The sequence below is a fragment of the Psammomys obesus genome, unplaced genomic scaffold (genome assembly GCF_907164565.1).
Source record: "Psammomys obesus unplaced genomic scaffold, mPsaObe1.curated_primary_1811, whole genome shotgun sequence".
NCBI lineage: Eukaryota > Metazoa > Chordata > Mammalia > Rodentia > Muridae > Psammomys > Psammomys obesus.
In genome coordinates this window covers 8,415,055-8,432,378 of record NW_026596100.1, presented here as the reverse complement: position 1 = coordinate 8,432,378, position 17,324 = coordinate 8,415,055, and the positions used below count along the sequence as shown (strand labels likewise).

General features: G+C 38.1%; 1 protein-coding gene across 1 annotated transcript in view; it reads right to left on the bottom strand.

Annotated features, from left to right (window-relative positions):
* LOC129692143 (solute carrier organic anion transporter family member 6A1-like) overlaps positions 1–17,324 on the bottom strand; it is an 81,973-nt gene that overhangs the window by 14,158 nt on the left and 50,491 nt on the right. The window contains exons 7-8 of the mRNA XM_055628385.1: positions 16,594–16,738; positions 10,926–11,121 (exon numbers count right to left, since the gene is read on the bottom strand). Of these exons, the coding sequence (XP_055484360.1) occupies positions 10,926–11,121; positions 16,594–16,738 (341 nt within the window). The remainder of the gene's footprint in view (positions 1–10,925; positions 11,122–16,593; positions 16,739–17,324) is intronic.

Genomic DNA, 17,324 nt, shown 5'->3' with positions numbered 1-17,324 from the left:
AAGAAGAAGAAGAAGAAGAAGAAGAAGAAGAAGAAGAAGAAGAAGAAAACAGGAAACAACCTAGAAACCTGCCACAGAGGGCCTCTGAAAGGATCTGCCTTGTAGATGCTGAGACTTATGGCCAACTGTTGGGTAGAGTGCATGGAATCTTATATAAGAAGTGGGAAATAGTAAGATATGGAGAGGACAGGAATCCCACAAGGAGAGCAACAGAACCAGAAAATTTGAACACAAGGGTCTTCCCAGAGACTCATACTCTAACCAAGTACCAGGCAGGAGATAACCTGGAACCCCTGCACAAATGTAGCCCATGGCAGTTAAGTTTCCAAGTGGGTTACATAGTAATGGGAAGAGGGACTGCCTCTGACATAGTCTGTTTGGCTTGCTCTTTGATCACCTCCTCCTTAAGGGGGAGCAACCTTACCAGGCCACAGAAGATGACAATGCAGCCACTCCTGATGTGATCTGATAGACTAAGATCAGAAGGAAGGAGAGGAGGACCTCCCCTATCAGTGGACTTGGGGAGGGGCATGTGTCATGAAGGGGGAGGGAGGGTGGGAAAGGGAGGGGCTTATGGGGGTATACAAAGTGAATAATGTGTAATTAATAAAATAGAATTAAAAAATTGAAAATAAAATGTCAAAAATAAACATCATTGCAGTTTTGAGAAGTTATTTCTGGGAGTTGTGAAATAAAGAACCAAGATGTTTTTCTTAGAGTTTTTGTTTTGTTTTGTTTTTGAGACAGGGTTCCTCAAAGTCGGAGTTCTGCGTGCCTCTGTCTCCCAAGTGCTACTATTTTATTTACTTATTTATTATTTATTACAACTTCACTTTGTATCCCTTCTGTAGACCCCTCCCTCATCTCCTCTCTGTTCTACTCTCCCTCCTTCTTCTCCCCTTAAGCCTCTCACCTATCTGGCTGCATCCTATCAAGTCTCATTAGAAATGGCTGCATCACCTTCTTCTTTGGCCTGGTAAGGCTGCACTCCAGCAACCCCAGGGGGGAGGTGATTTAGAGCCAGCCACTGAGTTCAAATCAGAGAGAGCCCTTGCTTCCCTTACTAAGAAACCCAGTTGGAGACTGAGCTGCCTATGGGCTACATCTGAACCAGGTGTCTAAGTCTTCTTCATGCATGGTCTTGGTTTGACCATCAGTTTCTGCAGGCCTCCCCTGGCCTAGATAGTTTGGTTCTGTTTCTCTCCATGTAGAACTCCTGTCCCCTTCAGGTCTTTCTATCTCTCCCTTCTTCCATAAGATTCCCTGCATTAAGCACAAGGTTTGGCCATGAGTCTCAGAATCTGCTTTGATACCCTGCTACTAGATCTTTTCAGAGGCCTTCTGTGGTAAGTGGTCTCCTGTCCTGTTCCCTGTCTTCTCTCACTTTCAGTGTCTATCAGTTTGACCATCTGAATGAGGATTAAGCATCTTCCTATGGTTCTCCTTGTTGTTTAGCTTCTTTAGGACTATAGAATTTAGTATGTTTATCCAATATTATATGGCTAGTATCCACTTATATATAAGTATATACCGTGTGTGTCTTTCTTCTTCTGGGATACATGAGCATCTTTTCTAGTTCCATCCATTTGCCTGCCAATTTCATGATTTCCTTGAAAATTTAATTGCTGAGTAGTATTTAAACAACTGCACTTTCTGTATCCATTCTTCTGTTGAGGGACATCTAGGTTGTTTCCAGATTCTGGCTCTTATGAATAAAGCTGCTTACAAACAGGGTTGAGCAAATGTATATTTGAATTCTTGAGCATCTTTCAGATATATGCCTAGGAGTGGTATAGCTGAATATTGAGGCAGTTCTACTACTAATTTTCTGATAAAGCACCAGATTGATTTCCAAAGTGGTTTTACAACTTTACATTCCCACCAGCAAGAGCAGGTTGTTTCCCTTTCTCCATATCCTCTCCCGCATGCATTGTCACTTGATTTTTTGATCTTAGACATTCTGATGGATGTAAGGTGAAATCACAGGGTGGTTTTGATCTGCATTTCATTGATGACTAAGAACATTGATCACTTATTTAAGTGCTTCTCTGCCATTCTATATTCCTCTATTGAGCATATGCCACCATGCCTGGCTTTAGTTAGGGATTCTTTTGCTGTGGTAAAACATCCTGGCCAAAAGCAATTTGTTACTGAGCTACCACAGGCTACATCCGAGCAGAGGTTCTAGGTTATATCCATACATGGTCCTTGGTGGAGTATCAGTCTCAGAAAAGGCCCCTGTGCCCAGATATATTTGGTCCTTTTGGAGCTCCTATCTACTCCACATCATACTAACTCCCATTTCTTTTATATGATTCCCTGCACTTTGCCGAAGATTTGGTTATGAGTCTTAGTATCTGCTTTGATACACTGAGGCCCTCTGAGGTAGGCTCCTGTCCTGTTGCTTGTTTTCACCTACTTCAAATGCCCCTCCCATTTGTCTTTCTCAGTGATGACTGATCATCTTACCCAGGGTCTTCTCTCTTGTTTATCTTCTTTAGGTGTAAAGATTTCATTATGTTTATCATATCTTTTTTTTATTTTTTTTTAATTTTATTTTTTTCTTATCAGTTACATTTTATTAACTCTGTATCCCAGCCATGTCCCGATCCCTCATTCCCTCCCAGTCCCTCCCTCCCTCCCTCATCTCCACCGTGTCCCTTGCCAAGTCCACTGATAGGGGAAACCTCCTCCCCATTCATCCGATCCTGTTTTATCAGGTATCTTCAGGACTGGCTGCAAAGCTCTCCTCTGTGGCCTAACAGGACTGCTCCTCCCTTGGGGGGTGGGGAGGACAAAGAGCCAGTCATTGAGTTCCTGTTAGAAATAGTCCTTGTTCCCCTCACTATGGGAAACCAATTGGTTACTGCGTTACCACAGGCTACATCTGAGCAGAGGTTCTAGGTTACATTAATACACGGTCCTTGGTTGCATGTCAGTCTCAGAAAAGACCCTGTGCCCAGATATGTTTGGTCCTTGTGTAACTCCTATCCTTTCCTCATCATACTAACTCCCCTTCTTTCTTATGATTCCCTGTACTCTGCCAAAGGTTTGGTCATGAGTCTTTGCTTTGAAAACACTGCTAGTTAGAGTTTTTCAAATGCGCTCAGTAGACTCCTGTCAATGTTTAATGTGCATCCCATCTGCCTTTCAAAATGAGGATTGATAATCATACCCCATGTCCGCTCTCTTGATTATCTTTTTTAGGTATATAGATTTCATTATGTTTATCATATCTTATAGGTCTATATAAGTGAGTATATCATATCTTATAGGTCTATAGAAGTGAGTATATACCATGTATGTCTTTCTCCTTCTGGGATACCTCACTCAGAAAGATCTTTTCTAGATGCCACCATTTGTGTGCAAATTTCATGATTTCCTCATTTTTGATTGCGGAGTAGTATTCCATTGTGTAAAACTACCAAAATTTCTATATCCAATCTTCCGTTGATGGACATCTGGGTTGTTTCCAGGTTCTGGCTGGTACAAATAAAGCTGCTACAAACATGGTTGAGCAAATGTCTTTGTTGTGTACTTGAGCAAATTTTGGGTACATGCTAAGTAGCTGGGTCTTGAGGAAGCACTATTCCTAATTGTCTGAGAAAGTGCCAAATTGACTTCCAAAGTGGTTGTATCAGTTTACTTTCCCACCAGCAGTGGAGGAAGGTTCTCCTTTCTCCACAACCTCTCCAGCATGTGTTGTCATTTGAGTTTTTTTATTTTAGCCATTGTGATGGGTGTAAGGTGAAATTTCAGGCTCATTTTGATTTGCATCTCCCTGATGGCTAAGGATGTTGAACATCTCTTTAAGTGTTTCCCTGCCATTCTATATTCCTCTACAGAGAATTCTCTGTTTAGTTCCATACCCCATTTTTTAATTGGATTACTTGATTTATTGTTTTTTAGCTTCTTTAGTTCTTTATATTCTAGATATCAGCCCTCTGTCAGATAGAAGGTTGGTAAAGATCCTTTCGCAGTCTGTAGGTTGTTATTTTGTTCTGACAACGGTGTCTTTTGCTTTACAGAAGCTTTTCAGTTTCATGAGGTCATTTTATTGATTGTTGCTCTTAGAGCCTGTGCTGTTGGTGTTCTGTTCAGGAAGTTGTCTCCTGTGCCAATGAGGTCAAGGCTCTTCCCCACATTTTTTTCTAACCGATTTAGAGGATCTGGTTTTATGTTGAGGTCTTTGATCCACTTGCACTTTAGTTTTGTGCAGGGTGATAAATATAGATCTATTTTCATTTTTCTGCATGTGGACATCCAGTTGGACCAGCACCATTTGTTGAAGATGCTGTCTTTTTTCCATTGAATGGTTTTGGCTTCTTTGTCAAAAATCGAGTATTCATAGGTGTGTGGGTTTATTTCTGGGTCTTCTATGCAGTTCCATTGATCCTCCTTTCTGTTTTTATGCCAATACCATGCAGTTTTTATTACTATTGCTCTGTAGTACAACTTGAGATCGGGGATGGAGATACCTCCAGATCATCTGTTGTTGTACAGGATTGTTTTGGAGATTCTGGGTGTTTTGTTTCTCCATATGAACCTGAGAATCTTTTTTTCAAGGTCTGTAAAGAATTGAGTTAGTATTTTGATGGGAATTGCATTGAATCTGTAGATTGCTTTTTGCAGGATGGCCATTTCCACAATGTTAATCCTACCAATCCATGAGCATGGGAGATCTTTCCATCTTCTGAGATCTTCTTTGATTTCTTTCTTCAGAGACTTGAAGTTTTTCTCAAAGAGATCTTTCACTTGCTTGGTTAGTGTCACCCCAAGGTACTTTATGTTATTAGTGGCTATTGTGAAGGGTGTTGTTTCCCTAATTTCTTTCTCTGCCCTGCCCTTTTGTCTTTGGTATAGAGGAGGGCTTCTGATTTTTTTGAGTTGATTTTGTATCCTGCCACTTTGCTGAAGGTGTTTATCAGCTGGAGGAGTTCTCTGGTTGAATTTTTGGGGTCGCTTATATATACCATCATATCATCTGTGAATAGTGACACTTTGACCTCTTCCTTTCCGATTTGTATCCCCTCGATCTCCTTTAGTTGTCTTATTGCTCTGGCTAGGACTTCAAGTACTATGTTGAAGAGGTATGGAGAGAGTGGGCAGCATTGTCTTGTCCCTGATTTCAGTGGGATTGATTTAAGTTTCTCTCCATTGAGTTTGATGTTGGCTATAGGCTTGCTGTATATTGAATTACTATGTTTAGGTATGTGCCTTGTATCACTGAACTCTCCAAGACTTTAAACATGAATGGGTATTGGACTTTGTCAAATGCTTTTTCGGCATCTAAGGAAATGTTCATGTGTTTTTATTCTCCTTCAGTTTGTTCATGTGGTGGATTATATTGATGGATTTCTGTATGTTGAATCACTCTTGCATAAGTGGGATGAAGCCTATTTGGTCATGGGGGATGATGTCTTTGATGTGTTCTTGGATTTCGTTTGCAAGAATTTTATTGAGCATTTTTGCATCAATGTTCATAAGAGAGATAGGTCTGAAGTTCTCTTTTTTTGTTGGGTCTTTGTGTGGTTTAGGTATCAAGGTGACTGTGGCTTCATAGAATGAGTTTGGTAATGTTCCTTCTGTTTCTATTTTGTGGAATAGTTTGGAGAGAATTGGAGTTAGCACTTCTTGGAAGGTCTGGTAGAATTCTGCACTGAATCCATCTGGCCCATTGCTTTTTTTTTTTTTTGGTAGGGAGACTGTTGATGACTGCTTCTATTTCCTTGGGAGATATAGGATTATTCAAACTTTCTACCTGATCTTGACTTAATTTTGCTAAATCGACTCTATCTAGAAAATTGTCCATTTCTTTTAGATTTTCAAATTTTGTGGCACATAAGCTTTTGTAGTACGACCTAATGATTATTTGGATTTCCCTGGTGTCTGTAGTTATGTCTCCCTTTCATTTTTGATTTTGCTGATTTGGATAGTTTCTCTCTGCCTTTTAGTTAGTTTGGCTAAAGGTTTGCCTAGCTTGCTGATTTTATCAAAGAACCAATTTGCTTCTTTTTATTTCTAGGGCTTTCAGTTGGGCTATTAAGTTGCTTGTACGAAATGACACAAATTTCTTCTTGAAGGTACTTAGTGCTATGAATTTTCCTCTGAGCACTGCTTTCATTGTGTCCCATAAATTAGGTTATGTTGTAACTTTATTTTCATTGAATTCTAGGAAGTCTTTAATTTCTTTCTTTATTTCTTCCTTCATCCAGCTGTCATTGAGCAGAAAGTTGTTCAGTTTCCATGTGCTTGTAGGCTTTTTTATAATTTCATTTTTGTTGTGGTCCAGCTTTAGTCCAAGGCGGTCAGATAGAATACAGATTATTTCAATCTTCTTGTATCTGTTGAGGGTTGTTTTATGACCAAATATATGGTGTATTTTGGAGAAGGTTCCATGAGGTGCTGAAAAGAAGGTATATTCTTTTGATTTTGGGTGAAAAGTTCTATAGACATCTATTAGGTCCATTTGATTTAGGACCTCTGTAAGTGCCTTTATTTTCCTATTTGGCTTCTTTCTAGATATGTCCCTTAGTGAAAGTGGGGTGTAGAAGTCTCACACTTTTAAGGTGTTGACATCAATGTGTGATTTAAGTTGTAATAATTTTTCCTTTATGAATGGAGGCGCTCTTGTATTTGGGGCATAGATGTTCAGAATTGTGATGTCCTCTTGGTGGTTTTTCCTTTGATGCGAATGCAGTGTCCCACTTCATCTTTTTTGATTAATTTTGGTTGAAAGTGTATTTTGTTAGATGTTATGATAGCTACCCCAGCTTGTTTTCTGGGTCTGTTTGCTTGAAAGACATTTTTCCAGCCCTTTACTCTGAGATAGTATTTATCTTTATTGCAGAGGTGTGTTTCTTGGATGCAGCAGAATGTTGGATCATGTTTCTGCACCCATTTTGTTATTCTGTGTCTTTTTTTTTTTTTTTGGAAAGTTGAGTCCATTGATGTTGATAGATAATAGCGACCAATGAATATCAGTTCCTTTTATTGTGCAGTTGGTGGTCTTGCTGTGTTTCATTGCTTGTTTTCTTTTAATTTTGGGTGGGATATTATCTATATGCTATGTTTTCTTGGATGAAGTTGTTTTCATTGGATTGGCATTTTCCTTCTAGTATCTTCTGTAGGGCTGGTTTGCTGTGCAGATATTGCATAAATTTAGTTTTGTCATGGAATGTTTTGTTTACTCCATTTATGTTGATTGAAGGTTTTGCAGGATAAAACCTATGTTGGCATCTGTGGTCTCTTAGAGTCTGCATGATACCTGCCCAGGCCCTTCTGGCTTTCATAGTTTCTGATGAGAAGTCTGGTGTGATTCCGATAGGTCTACCTTTATATGTTACTTGGCCTTTTCCCCTTGCTGCTTTTAATATCTTTTCTTTGTTCTGTAGATTTAGTGTTTTGACTATGATGTGACATGATGTGTTTCTTTTTTGGTCTAGTCTATTTGGTGTTCTGTAGGCCTCTTGCATATTTATGGACATCTCTTTCTTTATGTTGGAAAAATTTTCTTCCATGCTTTTCTTAAAAATATTTTCTGGACCTTGGAGCCTGGAGTCTTCTTTTTCATCAATTCCTATTATTCTTTCCTTTTCCTGGCATCCTTGATTTTTGGATATTTTGTATTTGGGATTTTCTGATTTTACTTTTTCTTTGAGAGAAGTATCAATTTCTGCGAGGATATCTTCAGCACCAGAAATTCTCTCTTCCATCTCTTTTATTCTGTTGGTGATGCTTACCTTTGTGGTTCCTGATCTTTTCTCCAAGTTCTCCAGCTCCAGAGTTTTCCCAGTTTGTGTTTTCTTCATTGATTTCAATTCTGTTTTCATGCCTTGCACCATTTCCTTCAACTGTTTGAGTGTGGATTCTTGTCTCTCTACGATGTATTTTTTTTGTTGTTGTTGTTCAATTCCTCTCTATATGCCACTAATTGTATCTCTACTTGTGCCTCTACTTGTTTGGCAATATTTGCCTGTGTTTCTTTAAGAATTTTGTCATTTCTTCTTTCTTTGCTTCCAATTGACTGGCCAAATCTTTGATAGATTTTTTTTCATTTCCTCTTTAACTGTCTGAATTTGCATGGCTATTGCTCTGAGAGATTTTTTTGTCCTCTTTATGAGCCTCAAATAATTGGATAAGCATAACTTTAAAGTCATTTTCCTGTTCTGTTAAATTGGAGTATCCATCAGTTTTAGGGGTTGCTGTTGAAGTCATGATGTCCTGATTTATAAAGGCTTCCCTGTTTTTTTCTGGATTCTGCAGTTCAGACTGGTACTGTCTCTCTCTGGCATCTGGAGAGTTCTTCAGGAAGCTGAGAGAGTGTCATCAGTGTGTGCGTTGATGCATTAGCTGTACTTGTGGGAGATACTACGCAGGCACAATAGGGCAAATGCAGTTGTGTGTGTGTGTGTGTGTGTGTGTGTGAGTGTGTGTGTAAGTGTGCATGGAAGTGTGTCTCTAGAGACAGAGTGATAGAGAATGTTGAACCCTTGAGTGTGTGGGAGGGGCTCTGCCTTGCAGGCCACTAGTGGGTTATTTGTGCATGCACTATATATGTACCAGGCAGTGGTGACTCTCTCTGCTCAATTTTCTGCATTATCTGCCTTAACTCCTCAGTTGGACCTGCAGAGCAGGGGCTTCAATGTCCCAAGTGACCCTCCATTTCCCACAGTCGGTATGTGGTTGGGAGTGGTCCGATGCCTGTCTTCTATTTTAGAAGGACCCTGGATCTGGGGCTTTGCAGACACTCAAGAGCACACTCACTCTCAAGCAGGTCACATCGGCAAGGATCAGGGTATCTGGGCTCTCTGCTCTCTGGTTTGGCCCTGCTTGGTCTTATGCAGGAGGACTGACGTGCTCTGCCAGCTCAGTGCTGTTGTAGCCACCAGGTTAGGAAGTCCAGCTGCAGCTGGAGACTGGGATGCTGGTCCAGATGCCTTCTGGGAAGTTAGGGGGTCCTCCACTGTACTCTCCATGCCTGGGAGGACCAGCGCCTGGTTTGCCTAGCTTGTATGGCGAGTCTGCTGGGCTTTGGTGGGTATATAGCGTATTATCTCTTACTGAGGGTTTGGGCTGGCCATACAATCAGTGGCTGAGAGATCCTTTGGAGCCAGTATGATAGCCAGCAAACCTGGGACCCTGGGAGGATGGTGCTGCAGGTCTGGGACTCCAAGACCGGTATAGCTGGCAGTTGCTGCTAAGGGGCTAGGAGCTCTGCCTCAGCTGCTGGCTGCAGAGCCCAGGCAGTTAGCTCTGAGCTGAGAATCTCGGTGAGCTGGCTGTGCGAAGGAGGAGGTTTTTTCAAGAAAGGGGAGTGCAGGGAGAACAAAGGATCGTTTCTCTCTTTCCCCAAACAAGTGTATGGTTGACCGGAGACCAAAGTTCTCACCTTGTGGGATGTTCCCTGTTGTTTAGAAAGTCTCAAGGTCCTCTTCCTGGCTTCAGAAGTCCTTCCATTCACCAACTCAGGTGTTCAGCTCTTCCACAAGTCATAAACTGTGTATGCTAGTCACCATCTTGGCTCTGCCTCCCTCCAGTTTTCTTAATTCATTTTCTCCTCATTCCATTCTTCCTTCCTTCCTTTCCTTTCTTCCTCCCGTCTTTTCTTTCTTGATTTCTTTCTTTTTTGATTTCTTTCTTTTCCATTCTTTTCTCACTCTCATTCTCCTGTTTTTCACCTTCTGTGTTACAGATCTTTCCCCTTTAGCCCACTTTGATCTAAATTCATTATATAACCAGGCTCACCTCCAGTTTATGGCAATCTTTCTCCATTAGTTTTCTATGTGCTGTACAACATTTTTGTGCTTCTCATTTCTCGAAACCCTTCATGCATTTATGAGAGCCACTACTTTGCATTTTGATCTACAGGATTTTATGGTTTTAATTTTTATTTTCTTTTTAAAAATTTAACCTAGGTTGTCCTTGAACTTATTATGTAGTTATAACTTTCTCTGCACTAATTTACTTCTTTGGTTAATTTTACTGTTGGTTATTTTTTTTAACTATGCCTAATGATATTGCATTTTTCATAACTACCACTTTCTCTTTTCATATATTGATACAACGTGACTGCACTTATTTCTTTACTCCACTCCCTTTGTGACTTTCTGGTGTGTGCTGTAATGGTTCCCTGAGATCTCTAATTTTATGGACTTCAGTTTCTTTGTTTTTGTAGTCTATTTGAAGAATGGGCAATTACTTACTTATTCTTTCAAAGAAGGATGCTGTGCTAAACTAATTCTGGAGGTCTTGGAGAAATGGCTCAGCCATTAAGAGCACTTGCGGCCCTTCCTGCTGGATAACCTAAGTTAAGTTTCCGGGACCAAGGTTAGCAATTCACAAATGTCTGTAATTCTGGATCTTGTGAATCTAACACCTTTTTCAGCTCTTACAGGCACTCACACATGTGCATAAAATGCAGGTGCTCATTCACACACATAAATAAAAAATAAAAAAAAACATATTTAAAATGGGAGAACTGCTGCTTAGTCCTTTGGTTTTCAGTTGCATTTATGTTGTACAACATTTAATATTAACTCATGTCAAGCTCTTTGATCATTAGATATTTAATTTTCAATGTCCATGTGCACACTCAAATATACTTTAAAAATAGTCTTTGATGTCTAGAAGAAGTCAGACAGAACAGTTCAAGAATACAAGGTCAAATCACTTTACACATATTCTAGTAATATCTTGTACTTGCTGCATAGAAAGTTATAGATTTGATTACAAATCACTTATAACTGCATGACAAACATATCTCTGTGAGGTATCTATGTTAATATGAAAAAACATATTTAATATTTTATTTGAATGTTTAATAATTGCAAGAGTTACATAAATATCTAAGGTTACTGGATTACTAGTCTAAAAGTATGCCTTTGGTTATAATTTAAAAATCTTGTGTACCAGTTTATATTTACCCATCATAATCTTCATTGATTCCAGCAAAATCCACTGTTTCACACTTTACAAAAATGACTAATACCAAGAGCCCAAGTGATATAATAGATGTTGCCATTATAAATCTCATTTGGCTTCTACATGACAATTTCAACTTGGAGACAACGAAACCTCCCAGGAAAATGCCAATTGCACCACCTGGAATTAAAATGATTCCTATGAAAGGAAAAATGAAATACTTTTAAACATACAAGTTGAGAGTACTGAAAAATTACATATAGGTGCCATTCCTTCTACTCAAATACAGACTTTTCAGACTTAAGAAAAAAAAGCCAAAAATGTGTGGTATTTGAATAAATCCAAAATTTGTAACACATACAGTCTTGTGCATGGGAATGGGGCCATTATAGGTCTACTGGATTCTTGTAGTAAAGGTGATGTTTTGCTCCTATACTACTGGGTATCAAATACAAGCCAGGAACATAGTCCATGTCACATAGCAGTTAGGAGCTGTGTTATTGAGACATGTTATTGCTTCAATTACTAAAAGTTTAATATATGGACTATTAAGGGATACTCAAATGATAAAAGGCTTCCTCAAATTATCCCATGGATAAGAATTGGAACAACCATCTCACTGAGATCTTTCATAGATGGTCCACACGGACAGTCTTACAACAGTTTGAGCCTCCATAGTACCTAATATAAGGTATGGTTTTTATTTCTCCTTAAACATAAATATTTCAAAAGAGGAAATCAGAAGAATATGGTCAAAAAAAAAAAGAAAATATGAGGAAGAGAAAAATGGAAAAAAAACCTCAATATAACAAGTAAATGAAATATAGACCACTATATATAAACATAAACACTAGGTTAAGTCTAATGATGATTTGAATGTATACAAAGGAAATGTTCCATACAAATGCAAAAAATAAGAGCAAAGAGAAAAGTAATAAGGTTGATGGATGTAAAAAAAGACCAAAGAAGAAAAGTGTACAATAAAATGCATAATTGATAAAATTCAGGTCCAAGGTGATGGTATAGGGACACTCAGGAATAGTTTTCTTTTCCATAGGGTGGAAACAAAATTGTAGACTTGGAGCTTGTCATGAAATGAAGAGTGGGTAAGAACTAGATATTGTCTGCATATCTGCATAGAAAATAAAATGTGGCACCTTCCATAGCCTAGGGAGAATGACAAAGCCAGATGAGCAAACGTCCTGGCTCTGAATACAAAACTTTAGGCAGAGATATGGACTCTCTACTAGGCAGTAAAATGACAGTGGAAGCCAAGACATGGCAATGAAGGCTGCATCCTGAGACAAGTCAGCCTCAGTAGAAGCACGGCCTGGTGTCTGAGAACAAGCTAACTTCACAAAAGAAATTAACAAGAAGTTAAGTGAGAACTGAGTTATAGAGCTGCCTCAGGAAAGGTTCTGCTGTCAGGGACTCAGCTACTTTGAGGTTGGAAACCCTGGCCTAGTCTTTCATGTCTCAGAAGAGTCTCAGACTTCTCATGTGTGTCAGCTGGGGAAGCAGCAACCCCAGGCAGTGAGATAGGTATACTTTGGGTGAGTGTCTCTGACACAACATACCGACAGGTGTATGCTTAGACACACACTGTGAGAGACATTCTAGACATGCTCCATGTCTTGGATGTTTCCTGTGCACCAGATTTCAAAAAGTAAAAGCCTTCAGAGCAAATGTATACCCATTCAGCATGGTCCATACTCTGCCCAAATTTAGTGTTCATTAAGAAGAGCTTTCTGTAGCCCCAATACTGTCAACATATCCACTGTACAGAATAAAACTTCCTAAGTGAAGATATACCTAAAAAAGCATATATTTTCTCTACATTTATGTGGCAAGACTTAATGCTCTACCATCATTATCCATGAAAAGGGTATTACAGATGAAAATACTCCAGTGACTGCACACCCTTACGACTTTCTACATCCCCTGACTGTGTCAGATGTTGAGTACATCCTGCTTCTGCTCTAACTAATTTGAGCAATTAGAATAATCTGAAAATACACTAGACTATTATCAGTCTATTCATTATGAATTTCAGATCTAGAATATCCAGAACGATCTTAGACAGGAAGATGTTGTCAATTACCTTTTTTCTCCCTCTCTCTCTTCACATTTGTTATTATTATTATTATTATTATTATTATTATTATTTACAATTTATTCACTTTGTCTCCAGGCTGTAGCACCCTCTCTCATCTCTTGGTTCCACCTTCTCTCCATCTTCTCTCCCATGCCCTTCTGATGATTCAACCAAGGACTATGCATAGAGAGGACCTAGACACGCTGCACAGATGTAGCCCATGGGCAGCTCAGTCTCCATGGGGGTTCCCTAGTAAGAGGAGCAAGAGCAGTCTCTGGCTTGAATTATGTTGCATGTTCTTTGGTCATCTCAACCTAGTAGGGTGGCCTTATTAGGCCACAGAAAAAAAGGATCCAGACAGTGCTGATGAGACTAGGTAGGCTAGGATAAGATAAGAGGCAAGGAGGACCTGTTTACTATTTGCTGAACCTGTTTACTATTTCCTTTCACTTAAATTGGTTTATTCATTTTTTAAAAAACTTTTTTCTTCACAATTTATTCTTTATAAATCCCAATTGAAGCTCCCTCCCTCAACTCCCTAAGTCTCACCCTTCTCTCTTCTCATCCTCTTCCCCTAGTCCTAAAACCAGACATATTAAATTTATTACAAGAAAAACTAGGGAGGAGCCTCAAACTGATTGGCACAGAAGACAGAAACAGCTCAGTCTCTAAGATCTACAATTAATAATTGGGACCTCACGAAACTGAAAAGCTTCTGTAAAGCAAAGAACACTGTCAGCAGAACAAAATGACAAGCCTATAGACTGGGAAAGGATCTTCACCAACCCTACATCCAATAGAGGACTAATATCCAGAATATATAAAGAACTCAAGAAATTAGACACCAACAAAACAAATATTCCAATTAAAATGGGGTACAGAGTAAGCAGAGAATTCTCAACAGAGGAATATCGAATGGCAGAGAAACACTTAAAGAAATGCTCAATATCCTTAGTCATCAGGGAAATGCAAATCAAAACGATCCTGAGATTCCATCTTATATTTATCAAAATGGCTAAGATAAAAAACTCAAGTGACAACACATGCTGGAGAGGTTGTGTAGAAAGGAGAATCCTCCTCCATTGCTGGTGGGAAAGTGAACTTGTACAGCCACTTTGGAAATCAATCTTGTGCTTTCTCTGAAAAGTGGGAATAGCACTACCTCTCTTTACAATTTAATATTGCAATTATTTTTTATTTTTCTTATCTTCATTTTAATTAGGTTTTCCTCTCTTTCCTTTTTTCTTTTTATATATTTTCTTATTATTATTATTTATATTTTATCTCTTACTTATCTTTCTTTCTTTTACAGTAGCCAGTTGCAGCAGGGCAGATTATATGTGATTGGTAAGTCTGGTGATGAGGTGTCACAGAATAAAAGATACACTTCTAATTGTTAACCTTCACCATTAAGTACCTTCAGTCAATCCATAGACCCTGCCTCATAAATTCAGCAACAACCAAGAATCACTTCCAAATAACTCACTTGCTATTATCAATGTCTTTAGAGCTCTACAATTCCTAACAGTGCTGTCACTCCACTAGGCGTCACTACTGAGTATGCATGCCAGGACAACAATCCCTATACATCTGCTCGAAGTGCCAAAGTTTGTCCACTTTTTCACAACTTGCAGAAACGCTAGTTTACTCTTTCCTTACATAGTAATTAATCTCTTTTCTGAAACTGTGTTCACAACAAACGTTTAAGACATTTTATTATAGAGTACCTTTATACGTAAATTCATCATTACATGAGAAATTAAGTCACACTATCAGAAGCCTGCCATATAAAAGTAAAGAATTTTGCATGTAAACACATGTGCAAATCTCATTATAAAAAAGAAGTATGAAAATACATATGAAATATATATGAAATACACACACACACACATACACACACATAACAAAATGACATATGATTGAATTTCGTAAGACATTTCAAGAGAAAGACAGTCCTGATGAGACCTGATAGGCTAAGGTCAAATGGAAGGGGAGGAGGATCTCCCCTATCAGTGGACTTGGAGAAGGAAATGGGAGGAGATGAGGGAGGGCGGGTAGGATTGGGAAGGAATGAGGGAAAGGGCTACAGCTGGAATACAAAGTGAATTAACTGTAATTAATATAAAAAATAAAAAAATAAAAAAGAGATTCTGAAAAATAATTCAAATCTTGAAAATGAAAAGTTTGATGAATTGAATCAAAACCAATTAAACTCGGTGTGGCAAAGCACACCTAAAAATAATAGGAAGAAGACTTGAAAACTAGCCTTACATACAGACAAAGGTCAAGTTCTTGGCTGCAACTCACCCCATCTCAACAATCAAATTTATTTGAAAGGCTTGCCATTGGATTAAATCAAGCTAAAGAGAAGAACATAATGTGGGCACTAGCAAGACAACTCAACAAGGAAAGGTGCTTGCCACCAATCCTTGTAACCCAAATGGTAGAAGGAAAAAATGAACTCCCACAAGTTGTCGGCTGACTTCCACGTATGTGCAATTGCAAGACCATGAATACACACACACACACACACTCACACACAAGTGTAAAGAGCCAATTAAAATGATTTCCAAAAGTTTATGATACTATTGAACTAATCACATAAATAATAATACTTCCATCATATACTTGTAAGGACTTTTAAATGCATTTCTGTTTTGTGTTTGAAAACTTTAATGGAAAAGTGAATATTTGGTGCTTTATGTAGAAGTTTATAGATATATTTAATAGAAAGTAAAATATGTCATGTGGGTAATAATTTTGAAGATAATATTGTGGATTAGGATTAATCTGAAGGACTTCAGAAGAGTGGACAGTAAATCTGGTAAGGAAATTAAAGAGAAAAATATTTTACTTTAGAACCTGAGAACTGAAAGAAAGGATAGAGAAGAAAACAGGAGTTCTTAGAGGGTCACTAATTTTCTGTGATTTTTGTTTTATATACTTGAAAGCAATGTTATTGAGGAATGTCTACTTATAATTTTATGATCTACATTAATTACTGATTCTTATACCAGTAGCTCTCTTTACAAAGTCCTTTGCTTGAAATGACATTAAACTTAGAATTAATGCAGTTACACAAGCATTTGCTCTGGTTGGTGTTCACATAGTATACTTTTTGTATCTTTCTTTCAAAACTTGTGTCTCTATATTTAAGGAAAGCTTCAATTAAGTTATATATATTATAATTTCTTCTACTGTGGTGATGTTTAGTCTATTCCTATATTATACACTTCATGTATAATTAGTAGGTAAATGTTTTTCCTATCAACTTAAATCTTATGTGCATACTGAATATTGTAGCAGACTGTTCTTTGTTCTAAACTTTTTGCAAGCAGGTTTCTTTGCACTGTAAACATCAATAGAGATTGTATCTCTGCCTTGGGAGCAGAGACAAGTTAGCTTATGATTTTAAGTTTTATCAAGTGGCACTCAAGTGTACGGCACCTGGGTCTTTTGATTACATGACCTATTTCTTAAATTTACAAATATATACAAAGTATACATATTTCTTAAGTATACACATACACAAATTTTAAATCAGCACAGTAACAACAACAACAACAAAAATCTACCTGTGAGCAGAGTGGCAAGTGAGGGCGTTAACAAAAACTGATTTTCTAAATATTTTGGCAAAAATTCCGCAGATCCAATATTAGCCAGGGACTCTGTGGCTTTGCACATTGCATAGCACATCATCAGAGGGCTTTTTATCAGACTCTGAAACAAAGCAGGTCACATCACAATGATGATCAGTCTGCAGATCTGGCTTCCTATAGTCTATACTGAATTATGAAAACAAATCTATATAGCTCCCCAATAGGCATTTTCCATAAAACACTTGTAGTTTGGTTTCTCTCTACAGCAAGCATAGATTTTTACTTCTGGATCCATTAGCTTGTTGAAAGTGTTCCTTTGTTGCCTTATTAGATATAGTCATATATTAGTCATACCTAACTCAGGTGGTGAGTGCTATGTAATTTTGATTGATGTGATTTCAATGTATTTATCACTTCTTATAGGATTAAATATTTATGGCACCTTCAACTCCCCAATGACACAGACATGGTTACAATAAAAATCTCTAGGCATTTACTCTTATTCTCCCATGAAAGTATCTTTAGAAATGTGTACCCTTGAAAGGGGTTTTTGGATATTGGTGTTTATGAGTAATTTATTTTATTTTTTGGTCCAGATTTTTCTCCAGATAATATCTTTAAATAGAAACACTTCAATATTTTAGAGTCCAGTTCACTTAGTGAACTGAATTGTATTCTAAGATTCATCAGAAAATATTTCAGGTTTT